This window comes from Polistes fuscatus, unplaced genomic scaffold, assembly GCF_010416935.1.
Source record: "Polistes fuscatus isolate 324 unplaced genomic scaffold, CU_Pfus_HIC Scaffold8, whole genome shotgun sequence".
Classification (NCBI taxonomy): domain Eukaryota; kingdom Metazoa; phylum Arthropoda; class Insecta; order Hymenoptera; family Vespidae; genus Polistes; species Polistes fuscatus.
In genome coordinates this window covers 2165155-2182478 of record NW_025113162.1, presented here as the reverse complement: position 1 = coordinate 2182478, position 17324 = coordinate 2165155, and the positions used below count along the sequence as shown (strand labels likewise).

Genomic DNA, 17324 nt, shown 5'->3' with positions numbered 1-17324 from the left:
TATGATGTTTTTATTAACTCGATATTAAAAAATTAATTAATAAAAAATGTTTAACGGCTTAAGCGGTCGCGTGATTACACATAATTCACTCACTACAAAATAAAACTTATTATACGCCGTTAGATTAATATTAAAAAATAAGTAATATACACAAATGTCAGATTTATAATTACGTGCATTTATTTCCATATATATAATAATAATTATTATTACTTTTTATATTACAATTAATACCTGATACGCTACCAGGATTTTTGAACCGATTAATTTTATCGACATAATATTTTATCTTTCATATTGAGAGTATTTCGTTATTAAAACATTAATAAAAATATAAACGATAAACAGTTTTTGTTTTTTGACACAATAACTTTGTTTTTCTCGTGTTTTACTAATATTACGTGGAAGCTACGGTATATAATAATTCCTAATAAAATTAAAACAATTGATCTCTCGTTCTCAGAATGATCTACGAGAAATATATTTTAATTAATAGAAGAATACAATAATATATAATTGCTGTGCACTGGTTCAACAACGTGTTATTAAAATGTTTTTTTTTTTTCTTTTTTTTCCAAATTCTCCAAATATTTTTTGTACGCTACAATTTTATCCGATATCATTAATATAATTGCATAACATCAATCGAAATCATATTATAATGTTGAAAAAAAAGAAAAGAAAAAATAGAACAATGAAATTTAATGAACTAAGTTCTAAGTCTGTAAACATTATATATATGATACGAATAAGTACAATGCATAATCCACTTTATTGTTTAAGAAAAAAAGGAAAGAAAAAAATTAACGAAACGTAATAAACTCGATCAAATTAATGATTAAATTAAATGATATACAGATCATCTCAAGGTTAATGGAAAATAATAATTGTGAATGAATGTATTATCAAATTAATCATATAAAAAAAAAGTGCTATTTTTAATTTGTCTTTTCGTCACCAGAATATACATGCGATTAGAAAAAAGTGATTTTAATTATGTTAATTCTAAAATCATATATTAACAATAGATATAATTCATCATTAGATTTGTTAATATATCTCAAAAAAGTAGGTACTTCTTTTATTATCTAATGCGAACGAATCGTTTGTTGCGTCATCAAAGAGTATTTTCGTTATTCGTGATTCACAACTTTGTGACTCAAAATTAACAAAAACTAAATATAAATTTTGTCCAAACTAAAACCAAACGAGTTCTCTAAATGCTTCCAAACTCTGCTTTTCATCGACCATGCGTGCTTGGTTAACACTAAATAAAAAATATTGTTCATAAGATTTCACAATAATAGAAATGTTTTAAATTATTGTCTTCTAAAACAAAATTTAAAGATTACGCCTATGTAATTCTATATACATAGAGGCCTGCATAAGTGTATGTATGTGTGTGTTTTATCCATTTATAGATAACTCCTATGAAAAAACAACTTTGGCATATAAAACCAAAGAACTCTATATTATCCTGATCATATATCTATAAATCTTTTTTCTATTATAATTTTTCTTCATCTTATTCCTTTTTTTTTTAATTTATTTATTTATTTACGTATAAGATTATTTCATTTTGTTCATTTATTGCACATATATAACTTCTTAACGATTTTTAGCTTTCGTGTACAAATGCTTTAACAATGTGAAAAAATGTCTAAAAATGTGATATTAACACCATACTGTTTCACATATGGAGAAATTCTTTTACAGAAATGATTTATTTCATCGTACATATATGTAAATTTAAAAAAGCTGTTGTTAGAAAAAAAGAGACATTACCAAGTACAATCAAATAAATTTTAGTTATGAACGCATTATAATTATAAAATCTTAAGAACGGTAATAAACATTATTACGATAGTTTTGAGAAAGAAGATAAAATTGAATTATATAAAACACTTAAAAAGGCAACAAATGGATAACGCATAAATAATATATAATTCTTCTTATGTTAATCGTTACTTATGCTTCTCTTCTAGTATCATTGATAGCAAATATCGGCTTTAATGTCTCTTATTTACTAACTATTAAAGTTTAATTGTTTACATTTTCTCCACATAATAAAATATGGTATTCTTCATATAATAAACATTGTATTCGTAATATATTTTAAATTGTTATATTAGTCTTTTCAGTAGCAAAGTCTTGCTGTTTATGTGTACAGTCTGGTTCCATATACATTATTTTATACTCTTTTTATTCCAATTCTTTTTTTACCATTCTAAGACATGGTACGTTAACGTAGCTTGTTCTTTGAAGTTACTTTTTTCTTGAACCACCCTGAAAGTATAAACAACATTTATAATTATCATTAGAATTAGACAATTTAAAAATTACATATAAAAGCAAATAGATTTGTTTCCTGTACATCATTTTGTCCGATACTAATTAAACAATAAAGCATAAGTTTTTAGTGTAAGATGCATATTTATATTATGTTATAAAATTGATAAACATTTAAATGCGTGTTTCCTTAGAACGATCATGTATAATAATATAGGAAGATCATATGTGTCTACGCATATAATATTATTATTAATAATATGTGAATGCTAGATTTTCAAAATTCGCGTATATGTGCATGCGTGTTATCGTATCGCAATGGATAAAAAAATTGTCACGCAATACCCTTAACTTTGACCTCTTTTTTTCTCAACCATTCGAAAGATAAAAAATAATTAGATTGATTCGAAATATACTACTTGGTGATAAGAATTTATTAATTATAATAAAAATAGATGACTTTAAAAATTAAAAATAATACCAATTTCAAATGAGGTCATATTTTGGGATCATCAATTTATCGATCATGAAGTGATAAGTCATCTGATAACGAGCGTTACATAATATAATATGTTCTATATGCAACTATATATACCATACAATATTTTTAAGTAAATAATCAAATAAACACGCGTAGAAATAACAAAACTAATGTGTTAAAATAATTACCACCACTATTAACACACCACCATCACCAAAAATGCTACTAAGCATTACAAAGAAAAAACCAGCAACTATAGAAAATAATAATAATTTACTGTTCCTGTTAAGGCAATAATACTTATGATAATGCTGCAAGCAAAAATGATTAACTTAAGTAAATGACAAAAGCGTGGGACACAAACATTAATTATACTTGATCAACCCTACTAACGAAAAATGGGAAAGAATAAAATTATTAAAATTATTAAAAAAAAAAAAAACAATCACATACAGTATGCTAAAGAGATTATTTTGAATGGCATAAGCGTGTAGTTTAGCGATACTTAGATAGTACAAATATTACTTTTGAAATGGTGACAATCTATCTACAACTATTACACTGTAAATATATTTCCATAGTTCTATAAAGAAAATATTTCATGTAATATTCAATGTATATATCAGATTATAATTGGATGCTCTGAAAAAGAATAAAATAAAACATATATAAAATGAAAGCAAATATAAATATATTATATATTTAGGATAATATGCTAAAAAAAATTATAAATGGATGAAGTAATAATTAAATGAAATTAACATATATAGATTGCTGCTTTAAGTGTACCCTTTACCCCAGTGTTTGTGTTTATAAAATTTGATACTTATACTTATTATGTACATTCGCATTATTATGTCCATCGTTTTGGTCTTGCCGTTTTACGCTTTTTTTTTTTATATACACTTTGTAACATTATGCATATTTATATAAATATGTCTACGAGAACTCGGCTATTGGATTAATTAAAATCTATCTCTATTATTTTCTACGTTATGTTATTTGGATAAAAATAAATTTTACGTTTTCTAAAAGTGAATAACCATACTAAAATCAAGTATCGCCAATGTATAAAATAGCAGGATAATATGATTGATAGATTTATGATTACATAAACATATATATATAAAAAAAAATTATCAAAAATGATAGTATTCTATCCCGTAGGATAATACACAAATGATATATATTGCATGATACCAATAGAAAAACACAAATGTGACATTTATGGATTGCAAAAATGTACATGTAATGGATACATCTTATTACATGTGCTAAAACATTTAAAATGCATTATAATAAAGGTAAATGTAATCTATAGAACTAAGAATTACACATTGTGCAAAAATCTCACAAGAACGACACATTATCAAAAGTCAAGAAGGCATATAAATTTTCAAATATTATTTCAACTTTGTTCTTATATAAAATTGGGTATTCGAATAAACTATGAATAATTATGTATATACATATTAAATTGGCATATATGAATTAATGGGGACAAAAAAGTACTAATTCAATGTTTCTTTTTTCTTCCAAACATGGATATAATAATATAGAAATTATGTTATTCCCTGTTTAGAAAAACGTAATTATAAAAGCAAACTGATGCATAAAAATAAAGATATTTAACTTAATATTAGATAACATAATTTGTGTGTATGCAAAATAATAATTTCATTAAAAATCATTTAGAAACCTGACATGTACCGCTAGCAGCAGTCTACCATTGACCCTTTTATAAGGCTAAAAGAAAAATCTCGAGAGAGAGAGAGAAATTTCATTTCTAGATTTGCATACCTGCGAATCTGCGCCGTTTTGCCGTGGATTTCTTAGTGGACTGTCAAAAGAACGAAAACAATAAAATCGTTATTTTTTGGAAGATCATCGCTTCTTCGATACGACAAAGCTAGCTTTTTTTTCTTATTATCATCAGAAGAAGAACCGTAATGAGCTGCTGCCACGCGTTAACTCTGATATATATACATATACGCTTTTGTATATTTAATCTTAAAATTAAATTTTATATTTAACAAACACTGGGACAAAGGTATAAACGCATTGTTTTACACTTGACTGATCAATCATTTCAATTGTCATTTTAAAAGAAACTCATATAATATATGTATATGAATATTATTTTTTTTGAAATTTTAGAGAGAGGGAGAGAGAGAGAGAGAGAGAGAGAGAGAAAGAGAAAGAGAGAGAGAGAAAGATAGAGAAAAAAGAAAATCATTTTTATGACCAGTAGTCGCAAGAATTTGCTTCATTACAAAAAGGGAATGATCCTGGTGCAGTAAAATTTCATATTTGTTAAACACCGAGTGGACAATTACCTTAAAATATATCCTAAATCTTGTTTATACATATATGAAACGTTATATGTCTTTGTAAAATATACAAGGGGACTAAGGTTTTTCCGATTAAACAGTGTCAACGTATTTTATGCATGAAAAGAAGAAGAAAAAATGCTATATAAATATAGGTCATCTGTTTATTTTCGTACATAAAATATACTGACATTGTTTGGTCGGAAAAATTTCAGGCACCCTGTATATTATCGTAGTAATGTTTTATAAGAAAAATGATTAAAATATTGAAAGTTTTATGATATTAGATATTAAAATCTATTTTATATTAAAAAGCAAACAAGTCTACATATGTATACAACATTTTCCAATTATTCTGTAATATTTTTTCTTTGTATTTTTTTCCTTTTTTAATTATTTAAAACCTCGCTTAATGTTATATTCTTGCTATATACGTGCGTCGAACTAGGTCTAGAGATGAAAGGTTGTTACAAAGTGTACATATAGAATAATAATTATTCGATGATACTCTATACAGATCTACCACACATTACTTTTCAATACTGTAGATTAAATACAGCAAAATAATAGAAAGAAAGGAATCAGCATCGTCACAAAGAAATGTTATTAATATATCGATATATAAAAATATTATAATACATAATATCAATCTAATTAATGATTTCAATGATTAGAATAAAGAGAAAAAAAAAGAATCAACGCCTCGTTAACAAATAAGAAAATCTAATCGCAATATATCGATATATAAAAATACTGGAATATGTTATACAAGTCTAATCAATTATCTGTAATCCGGTATAATAATTTACAAATAATATTCCAATAATCCACATCGTGAAAAATTTAACATAAAGTAATAGAAAGTATCCAACATTCTGATAGATTTTTGAAAGAAAAAGAAAAGAAAACAAGAAGATACGACATTTTATACAACATATATATGTTTGTGAGACAAACAGAAAAATACACATTCTAATAATAGTATAGATAGCATTCTCTTTTGTACTAATAATATTAAAGCCTGAAGTGAGAATGGACCTACACAGTAATAGAAAGAGATAGAGAAATATATATATGTATGTATATATATATATATATATATATATATATATATATATATACATAGATAGAGAGAGAACCAGTAACATTTCTTTGATTCAGAAATTCATAGGTTTACCTTCCTTTTTTTCTTGTGTTTTTTATGTTGCTGGCCATTCAATGGATTCCAACTAGCCTGTGTGTTGTGATCTGTCATATGACAAGATTTGGAGGAGTATTTTGAAGTTAGGGAGCTGTTGTCAATTTCTTGTTGAGATTGAACCAAATTCATAGACTTGGTCATGGAACAGTTTGCAAACTCTGTGTTCTTGAGGAAAGTACTTTCTAATGCAGCAATCAGATTTTGCGCTGCTAGTGGCGTCTGCATTTCAGATATACGATTATTTAACTGCTAAGAGAGCAATAATAGAAATAATTTATCGAATATTGTTCAATTTCTTTTTTTTTTTTTTAAATAGATATGTGAAATCGATTAGTGCAATTCTCTATAAAATCATAACGAAAAAATATGTTCATTAGATTTCCGCTTAACGCGGTAATTTCAATGAAATTTTCCCTAATGAACATCCTTACCCTTATCCCTCATTTAAGAGTAATAAATAGTATTATAAATGTATTTATTAAAAGGACATTAACGAAATAAGTGTTACGTTTAACATCTAAAACTGTATATTAAGTAAACACGAGCTATGAAGTGTATATATATTCAATATTATTCATTTTCTATGATTCATTTCTATTGCAGAATCTATTTTAATAACAGAAATCTATACAAGTTTTAAAACAAGTAGGCATAACTTCAGAGGTGCTTTCAGTACGCTAAAATAAGAAAAAAAAGTTCATACAATCTCGTATGCTCGATAGAACATTTTGTTTCCGAATTATAGCAGATTTCGACTTTTAATAATTCATATAACTTTCCTGGACGTTTGTTTCAACTATTTACAAGTAATACTTTTATTTCACGTTGTCGGCAAATTCAAAAAACTTTTTTTTTTTAATTTAGTGTATTGAAATAACAACCCTGAAATTATGCCCACATATTTTGAAACATCCTGTATATATAAATATTTATATGAAATTTTTCACGCATACGATTTTTCATTAAATAGTGCAAAACAATTGCTTTAAGAATATATTCATATAATATATTCGTATAAGCATGTATACCAATGAACCTAAAAAAAATTTTTTATAGCTGTAAGCTAAAATAATTGATAAATACGTGTTTGCGGTTTGTGTATATGTGTGTATGTGTGTCGACAATTATATTTATATACACACGAGTATAAATACATGCTTTAAATAATAAAAATCATGTTAGTGTGTAATTAATAACAAAAAAAGATGAAAGAAAAGAATTTTAATAGCGTGGATTTGTTACTATCTTTATCTCGTAATTTCATAATATAAGATAAGTCATTTATATTTGATACAGGGCTTATCTTCTAATCTTATTCAAGATTTAGTGTAATTCCGAACTTTGTTCTAATTTAATGGTGTATCAATGGTGATATCATATTTAAAAAGATTGTGTAGAACACTATTTCTTTTTAAAGTAATTTTTTATACTTTTAGGTATGACATCACTTCATAATTACCATAACCATAGCATAAGCCTCATAAATAAATCTATCAAAAATAAGGCACTATAGGTGCAATAGTAATTATGTCATCTATCTATGTACTAACCTCGGATATAGGAGAATCAGAAGTAGGAGGCCCGTTCAACATGGATTGTTCAGAACTGCTACAACCACCACATCCTTCATTCTAAAATAAAATAATATAATGAAAAGATATAATTGTGCATAAATATGAATTTTCATTTTTTGCGCATATATTTATATTATCTTAAATAGAACAAATATTTGTTTATACCTTTAGTTGTGATATTTCTTGTTGGAGCCGTGCTACGAGATTTTTCTCTTCCGTTAAACTAGACTCACTAGTTTCTACTAGAGCATTTAATTTTGCTACCGATGCGTCTAATGTTGCCCTTTTATTTCTTTCCGTCTGAAGTTCTTCCGACAACCATGTCTTCTCCTATAATTAAGTAATAAATCAGAGCATTCAAAGATATTTCTATATAATAGATTATTTATTTTATTAATTAACTAACTTCTTGAAGTTTCTCTAAAGCGGCAAGATCGTGATTGCACATATTTCCATTTGCAACAGATTTCTGTGCAACTTTTAGAACTGATAATTCAGCGTTAGTCTGTTCTCTTAAGAATTGAGCATCCTGTAATTTGGCTTCCAATTCAGATACCTTGTCTCGAAACTATTTAATAAAAAAAGAAAATCATATTAATAATATATATATATATACAAAATTAATGATGAAATAATTTAATTATAACTTAAAGTTATAAGAATCTACCTTTTCATTTGTTTTTAATTTAGTTTGTAATTCAGTCAATTCTACCCTAAGATTAGAAACTTCGCTTTCCTTTTGCTGCAGTAGGGCTTGCCATCTAGTTTCTTCGGATTCTATATGACTTTGCAATTTAGTAAGCATACCCTCCTATAGAATTAGAAAAATAATTAAAATATTTATAAAAGTTTACTTGATTAGGGAATTATTTAACTGTAAATCTTATTAAATTTCACTCACGGTATCATCAATAATTTTTTTATAATGCGAAACCATCTCTTGTAAATGTATATTTTGTTTTTCTATATCTGGATTTACTTCTACTACAGTTTTGTCTTTTAATGTATTTATAAAAAAGTATACTTTATTTTCAAAGGCATTCAACCATTGCTCGTGCGAAGTTTCTGTAACTTTAATCTCCGGAAATACCCTTTGTAAAAATGCTTTGGTCTGCTCCTGCTGTTCTGCCTTAATTTTCTGTGCTATATCCTGATAATATAAAAACAAATTTAATAATTATAATAATATTAATGCATATTTAAATTATGCATAATATAAAATAGTAGAACCATGTAATTCTTACCAGGGTAATACATACAATAATATATATTAACTTAATTTAAAAATATAATAATAGTGTTATATGGCTTTTTTAGAAAGAATTTTAACGCATATCTTTTAATTTCATTTCAAATATAATAAATATTATATAAATAAAATAAAATAAACAACATAAATACATGTTACCACGAACAAAATAAAAACTTACAACAATGCCTTTTCCATTGTTAGATTTAGCACGCGACTCAGCGGCAGAAAGAGCTTCCATCACTTTCCAGTTTTTAGTACGTAGCTCCTGCACTCATCATAAACAAGATGAATTGTGTATATATTTATATAATATTACAGCATGTGTGGTAAATAAGAATAGTTTTGAATATTAATTAGACGATACAATTGGCAAAGTGATGGAAGCAATTGGAAATAACAAATAGGAAATATATTTAAAAAAAAATATATGTATATAAGAGAATAAATATTATACATGCATGCATCGTTTTTGTAGACAATAAATAAAATTGTAAAAAGTATCCATTGTTCGCATAATAGAATTATCTTATCATTCCATCACTTACATTATTTTTCGATCTTTGTGCATCCAAATCATTTTGCAGTCGTTCAACTAAACTATTCTTATTGCTCATATCACTTTTCAATGCATCAACTTGTGCATTTAATTTATTGAGTTCTGCTTCTTGATGCGTTAATTCTGTTCTCAAACCATCCAACTGACTATCTTTCTGTGCTAGTCTACAAAAATTAATGATGTACTTTTAATTCAAATATTCATGCATCTTTTAAAGAAACTGCAGCTATTAATAGTTAAAAATTGTTATGCGTACAAATTAACATGTTCCAGTAATTCGATATTATTCTTCTGCAATTTTTCTTCTATTCCATTTTCATGGCCGTCTGCAGCAGGACGCTCAGTAGTTGCAGTCAATTGAGAAGCCAAAGATTCGTTCTCTTCGCGCAATTTTTGTATTTCTTTTTGCATTTCCATAAAATTCACAAGCTATATTGAAAAAAAGACATATTATCTATAATAATTATTACCAATAATCAATAATATTATAACGCTTTACTTTAAATATTTTTAACATGAAAAAAAAAAAAAGTATATTAAATATATGTCAATAATATACCTGAGCCGAAAGTCTATCCTTTTCTTCCTGTAATCTCGTAACTTGAATTTGTATTTCGCTTGATTTCTTTTCTCCTATCTGAAGTCTCTGTATTTCAGCCTTTAAAACTTTCAATTCACTTGCAGCTTCATTATTCGTTTTAATTTGTTCGTGTGCTTTAGCAAGCATTATTTTTAATTGCGATAGCTCTTCCTGAAGCTTACGTGACTCGTTTTGATACTTGACAGCTTCGTCCTTTAATTGTGCATTATTACCGACCATTTTATCCAAATCATTGTTTAATCTTTCTAATTCCTTTTTCATATCGTTACATATAGATTCGGTATACTTAACTTCTTCTTTAGATTTCTTCAAGTCGTTATAAACATACTCAAGTTCTTCTTTACATTTTTTAAGTTCTTCTTCTATGTCGCACAATGCAGTATTTAATGCTATAATTTCTGCAGCCTCAGAATTTGCTTCATTCTTCGATAGTGACAATTCCGATTCCATTTTAAGTAATTCGGTTTGAGCTTTAGTTAATTCAGATTTCAAAGAGGAAATTTCGTTAGCTTCCACTTTAACTACATTCAACTCAGCCTGCAACGAGTTAACTTGTTTCTGTAAGTCTTGTTCATGTCGATGCGAATTTTTTAATCTGTGATCTAAATCGGCATGAGCACGATGAGATTCCTAAAAGAAATGTTAATAATTATTATATGATCAAATAAAAATTTATTTACGAAGAATATAATTAATAATTACCTCCAATTGTCTAGCAACATCTTGGAGTCTATCACTGGATTCCTTAAAATGTTGCAACTGTTGTTCTGTATGCATCAATTGGCCCTGCATTATGCTTAATTGCTGCTGTAACATCTCTATTTCAGCTGTGCTGTTAGCACAAGATACTTGTAATTCATTTTGCAAGTCTTGTACTTCTACGTGTTTCTGTGCCAATTGTGCTTTTAACGTGGATTCGGCTTCATGCATTTGAGCAAATTGAACTTCCAACTGTTTACGCTGATTTATTAATTCCTGTTGCAAATGACCCTGAGTTTGGCCTTGATCTTCTTGCATTTTGTGAATAATTGCAGCATCTTCGTTAACTTTAGTTTGTAATTGTTCAATTTGTCTAGCAAATCCTTGTTTTTCAGCAGCATGGCTCTCCAAAATATGTTGCATACGTGTATGCAAAGTTTGAGCTTCTGTTATTTTATTATTCAGTGCTTCCTCCAGTTGTCTTGCATTAGCGGATAATCTAGATCTTTCAGCATTAAATTCGCTACGCAATTCTTTCAATTTAGTTTGAAATGCAACGCTAGCTTCGTGTTCTTCGGTCAATGCTTTTTCCTTTTCTGCTAATTGCTTCTTTAATTTAATCACAGGATCAGCACGACCTTCAGTCCACTCCGAATGTTCTGATGGGTTGTCCATTTGCATGTTTAAAAGTTGTTCTATGATGATTTGTATTTCTGAGCGACTGAGTTCAGCTTTTTGAATGAAAAGCATCAAAAGAGAAACGTTAACAGCATCTTTATCACCACCTATTACAAAATTTAAACAAAATAAATAAGTATCGATATATAAATGTTACAATTATATTGAAATATATTAGTATGAAATGTGTGAGCTTACCAATCTGAGCCAAAATATCATTTTTTTTCTTTGTTTTCTTAGATTCCTTGTTAGGTAATTGTACGGCTGGTACAGGATCTTTAACCACTTCTTTTACTTCCTTTACAACTGCTTCCTTCTGCTGATCTTTAATCTCTTTTACAACTTCTTTATTTGCAATAGCAGGTGACACGTTAACGTTAACATTTGTTTCTTTTTTTTCTTCCTTAATATTTTCATCTTTCTTCTTAATCGGTTCTTTAACATTTTTCTTCAATTTTGTAGGAGTTTCCTTCAGAGGTTTACTTACCATCGGCTCAGATTGATTAATTTGATTTATTTGTGAAAGATTTTCTTTCTATTGTAGGAAAAAAAATAAAAATAATAATTAATAAAAATCAATAAATTCAATGAAAAGCACACTTGTGATTTGCATTTATAAAAATTACTTCTTGAAATAAGTTTAATGTCATTAATCTAAATTAAAAAAAAAAAAAACTGTAAAATAAATTATAATAATAAACATGTTATAACACATTGATCGTCATCATTTAACAATTTCTTTTATATTCAGACATGAAATAATTGTCTCAATGAAACATAATTACTAAAAAACAATCAATGTGTTATAAATGAAATAACAAAAATTATTGCTAAATTAGATTTGCATAGACATGCTTTATCCCTTTTTAAAATGCTTGCATTCCGATTCGATAACCAAATGATAATTTGAAACGAATGAATGATACATATATGAACCAAGCAGTTATACCAAAAGCAAATAACTCACACTATGATTCCGTATGAGTTCGAGATCATCCTTTGGTTGAATAAGCTCAAAATGATTAGTTTCTCCCAAGATATGCTGTGAAGAACTTATTTCAGATGCAATAGCCAAAGGTTCATCTTTATTAACGAGGATCGGCTTTACCTTTTCAGGCTTACCTTTCTTCTTACTTGCCTTATTACCCTCCTGTGATTTCAATAGAAATAGAAAATGTTTGCTAGATATTTTTCACAATGTTAAATAATTATAAATATAAAATAAAGCCAGATAATATATTATTTAAAATAAAGCCAGATATATAAAATATTATTTAATTTACAATAATCTTTAGGTAGCATTATATTAAATTAAATGTGTGTAAAATGGAGAGAAAGAGAAAGAAAGAGAGAAAGAGAAAGAAAGAGAGAGAGAGAGAAAGAGAGAGAGAGAGAGAGAGAAAGAGAGAGAGAGAGAGAGAGAAAGAGAAAGAGAGAGAAAGAGAGAAAGAAAGATAAGAAAACAATTTTTGAATGAACTATTTATAAAATAATTGAAATTAATGGATTTAATTTCATAAATATATTAATAAAATATTATTAAGAAAAAGTCGTATATTATGATAAAAAAATGTTTGTTCACAGTATTATCACGACACAGAATACTTGCAAGTATGAAATATTGATATTTCTTGTTAGAACTAACAACAACCGAACAAAGATTGATTTCATTTTAAAAAGGTATATCATTATTATGAATTTATTTTCACCTTATAATGGGTTTTATTTTGACTTCTTGCTGAACAGATATACCTGAAATTCACAAATCCATCATGTCAATTTGTTTAATATTTACGGAGTATATTAAATCTCCTTAGGAAGAAACTTTGCAAATGGTATTAATATTTTTTAAACTGACTCTACAAGTTTAGTCATTTCATTCGAATATACTATGCAAGTTGTCATTTAAGATAATACATTTGATTTAATAGAATGTACTGCATAATAATGCTAACAATTTCTTACTGGCTTTATAATTATTTTATTTTTAATAATTAAAATAATATTTATATATATAAAAATATGTAACGAATAAGTAAGAACGAATGATTTAATGGAAACTTGTTTAGTAATATAAGGTATCTACTCTTACTCTGCTGCATTTAATCTTTAAGATAAGGTAATACAGCAAATAACTAGTATAAGTATCAGTCCCATGTTGTGTGTATAAGAAAGTTATTAATAGCAACAAATTTAGAAATTCCAAATTTATCAAATACCATACACATATACGTATATATGTATATATAGTATTATAACTTTACTAATTAAGCTGTAATGATATTTTATATATATATATATATATATATCGAGTGTGATTTTTTGAATTTAACTAGTTAAGTTTTAATGATATGGTATATATGGACAGTTTATTATGGAAGTAGCGAAAGTCCATTTTAGAATAAAAAAAATTGAAAAACCGTAATTTTCATGAATTATAAATAAAACATCAAAATTAAAGGTTTTTCGTTTTCTTTTTTTCCAAAAATGAACTTACACCGTTTCCATATAATGTGATCAATATATTAATTAAAAAGCACAACTTTAGTGTAATTATAGGCACAAATAAAATGAATTATAATTAAGAAATATATAACTGTAATATAAATAATCTCTTATCTACGTATCTACTTTTTTCTTTGATTATCAAAAATACATACAAAATATTAAATGTATATTAATTATTCTATTTAGACTTACCAGGGCATTTTTCTTTCTATGATACATATGTATTTTCAAAATTACAGACAGAGAGAGAAAGTTACGTATCTTCTTACTGAAACTCAACTACTAATTTTGCTCTCAAGCAAAAAATGATAGAAACGAAATAACAAATTTCATTTGTTTAAAACAATTGTATTAAAACAAAAAATTCCTTGAAGTTAGGTATTTATATATTGCCATGGAAATTAAACCAATTGAATGAAGACAAGCATTTCCTTGAAGTTAGGCATTTCAACATTGTCAAGGAAATGTTTGGTAACTAAGAGGTTAAATGTTATTTGTATTTACCATGTGCTTATTCGGAATTATTAAAATATTGTCTTGAATTGAGTTTAAATAATGTATACCTAGATACATATAACGATTTTAATAAGGAGTAACATATTCTGTACTATCAACAAATAGGTTAGATTTTCTACATTCAATACAAACAGTTAATAAAAATTAACAAATTTGGTTACAATTTTGCTAATTTCTACATATTTCTTCTATTTTTCTATTATCGACAAATACGTTAGATTCGCTTCATTCAACAATTAAAAATACAAAAATACAAAAATACAAAAATACAAATTGTAAATAAAAGTAACACAATTTTTATTTCTCTCTATAACATGAAATAAATAGTAAAAATTTTTAAATTCATGAAATCGACTAATATTTACAAATTCGAATACACATGCAAACTTACACGATCAATTTTTAATTGTATTGATAAAATACAAAAGTTATCAAATACTTTATTGAAATTGTACCAACATGATATTATTTACAAATATACTAATGACTAATATCAATTTTTGAGTAACAAACAGTAAATGTTACGACGCAATTTCTTTATAATAACTTTTTTTTAAGATTGCATCGCACCGTGACAGGAATATGATGCTGCATGCACGAATCTTATACGTGAACATACTTGCATGATATTTGATACATGACTTAGCATACCATGTTTCATGCACGAGATGTAAGATGTGTCCACATATATATACATATACAAATGAATGATATGTGAATAAAAAGTATAAGCTTTTCCCCAGATCTAAATGATAGGTATGATTATAAAAGCTTTGTTTCCTATTTTTAAAAATACTAAGAGCATGTAGCATGCATGAACTACTAATACATTTTTATTTAAAATTTTTAAGTACGATGTGTAATATTAGAAACAGAAATCAAACAAATAAATTAACCTGTCGCTTAAATATAAATCGTACCTGCAATGGCAATTCAGGTGGCAATATTTGCGGTGTTTCCTCAAACTGAACATGTTCCTGTTTTTCCTCTTTTCCATCCTTCTCATCTTTTTCTTTCTTTTCCTTTACTTTCTTGCCAGATTTGTTCTTATGCTTTTTATCCTTGCTCTTATCCTTCTTACCTAAATATGAATAGTATGAAATATCGATTTAGACATAATATCTTTATAATAATACGATAACAAAATTTATTAACTCTTAGCCAACCGTGCATGCCACAGCTAACTGTACGCTGCCCACGGTGCATGTTTTGCAATTAAAGCAAATTAGTATTCATTATTTGAAAAATAAAGAACATCAAAAAATTATTTAAATGTACAAATTTATAAAAAAGCAGAGAAGTATTCAATGAATTGCGAAAAACTGTAGTTCAAGACTAATTAATAACAACAAAAAAAGAATATAGAATAAAAGTCATGCATTACTAAGGTAAAAATGGGAGATCTCTCTGATCGGTCATTAAACGACTTACTTCAAAGTAGAGAGATCTCCCCATCCAGTTGGCTAAGTGTTAAAATAGAATAATAAAATAGAATAGAATAATTTTACTTACTCAATAAAAGATCATCGGGTAGTTTCCTCTGCTCAGCTATAGCTTCTTCATATGATTTTCCTTTCATTCCAAACAATGAGATTAGAAGTATACTCACCGCTGAGATAACAACTATCCCTATACATATTAGCGTTGTTTGCATATCCATTTTGTCTTTTTTTTCTGCGAAGAAAATAAAGCAAATAATTACATGCTACATGTCATGAATTAATACATACAGTCACACCGTCAGAAAATATTCCAAATTGTTCAATAAAAAAATTTAAGCTTATTGAGAGTACTTGAAAAAAAGCATACAAAAAATAAGGTCGATGATATATGAAAAAGAAATTCGATGTGAATTGATTTAAAAAGTACGTATAATAGAAAAGAATGAAAGAACCTTTGATGAAGTCAAATTTCAAATGATAAAAGAGAAACTTTAATTGATATATAATATATAAATAAAATACTATGAAACACACACACACTATACATCTACGATTAGATAAATATTACAAGTCAAAATCTAAAGGTTGAAAATTGGAAGAAAGGTCATATGGATAATGACATATGGATGACAGTGTGTCAGGTCATCGACACGACCGCAAGAGATGACTACATATTCATCTTACCATAAATCAACCAAAGAACCGGCAAAATTATATATAATAATGTCGTTCTAATACTTGAATACAATTAAACAAATTAGGAAATGTTTTTGTCTATATTTCATTAATACTTACCCAATGATATTCAATTGAATGTCTGTCGATTAAAGTAATTGCAAGATGTACAAGAGATAATCTGTTCTTTTTCAAAGAACCATTACTACCATTCACACGCGACGACTTCTTAAGAATTATGGCGACTGCTGAACATTAGAGAGACAAGCATACGTGTTTCAAAGCCACGCCTATCGAAATCTCTTCTTTCCTGATTGGTGGTAGACTCTGCCACGTATGCAAGAAGACAGTTCAATATTAGCAAAAATTATGTTCATTAGCGAATTTTAGCAATTATCATCAACTATTGATAACCTAGTTTTTAATTTACATCACTTCCATCCTAAACGACACAAGCATAAAAGGGTCAATACATTTGTGTGATTATATGCGACCAACAATCGCCAACAATCTACTGCAGGC

The 17324-nt window shown here is 27.0% G+C and overlaps 1 protein-coding gene across 10 annotated transcripts; it reads right to left on the bottom strand.

Moving 5' to 3' along the window:
• Positions 1–2109: 2109 nt before the first annotated feature.
• On the bottom strand, positions 2110–17323 carry LOC122525037 (kinectin-like). 10 transcript variants are annotated; one of them, XM_043647579.1, is made up of 18 exons: positions 17217–17323; positions 16923–17129; positions 16198–16359; positions 15606–15766; positions 12629–12811; positions 11860–12196; positions 10987–11768; positions 10243–10914; positions 9940–10112; positions 9673–9847; positions 9306–9392; positions 8777–9025; positions 8543–8686; positions 8282–8443; positions 8041–8205; positions 7852–7932; positions 6278–6550; positions 2110–2286 (listed from the first exon to the last, which is right to left on the bottom strand). In XM_043647579.1, exons 3-18 carry the CDS (start codon positions 16343–16345, stop codon positions 2266–2268), a joined length of 3813 nt encoding a protein of 1270 aa, XP_043503514.1. In that variant the 5' UTR covers positions 16346–16359; positions 16923–17129; positions 17217–17323; the 3' UTR covers positions 2110–2265. The 10 variants fall into 10 exon arrangements, 9 of the variants coding, with proteins under 9 accessions (XP_043503514.1, XP_043503515.1, XP_043503513.1 ...); XM_043647580.1 differs by having other exon boundaries at positions 17233–17310; XM_043647578.1 differs by having other exon boundaries at positions 16923–17320.
• Position 17324: the final 1 nt, after the last annotated feature.

Coding starts and splice junctions, on each gene's coding strand:
- LOC122525037 (XM_043647579.1), bottom strand. CDS start 16,345: ATGGATATGCAAACAACGCTAATATGTATAGGGATAGTTGTTATCTCA. Junction 6,551..7,851: donor CTGATTCTCCTATATCCGAG/GTTAGTACATAG, acceptor TTGCTCTCTTAG/CAGTTAAATAATCGTATATC. Junction 2,287..6,277: donor AACACAAGAAAAAAAGGAAG/GTAAACCTATGA, acceptor TTATACTTTCAG/GGTGGTTCAAGAAAAAAGTA.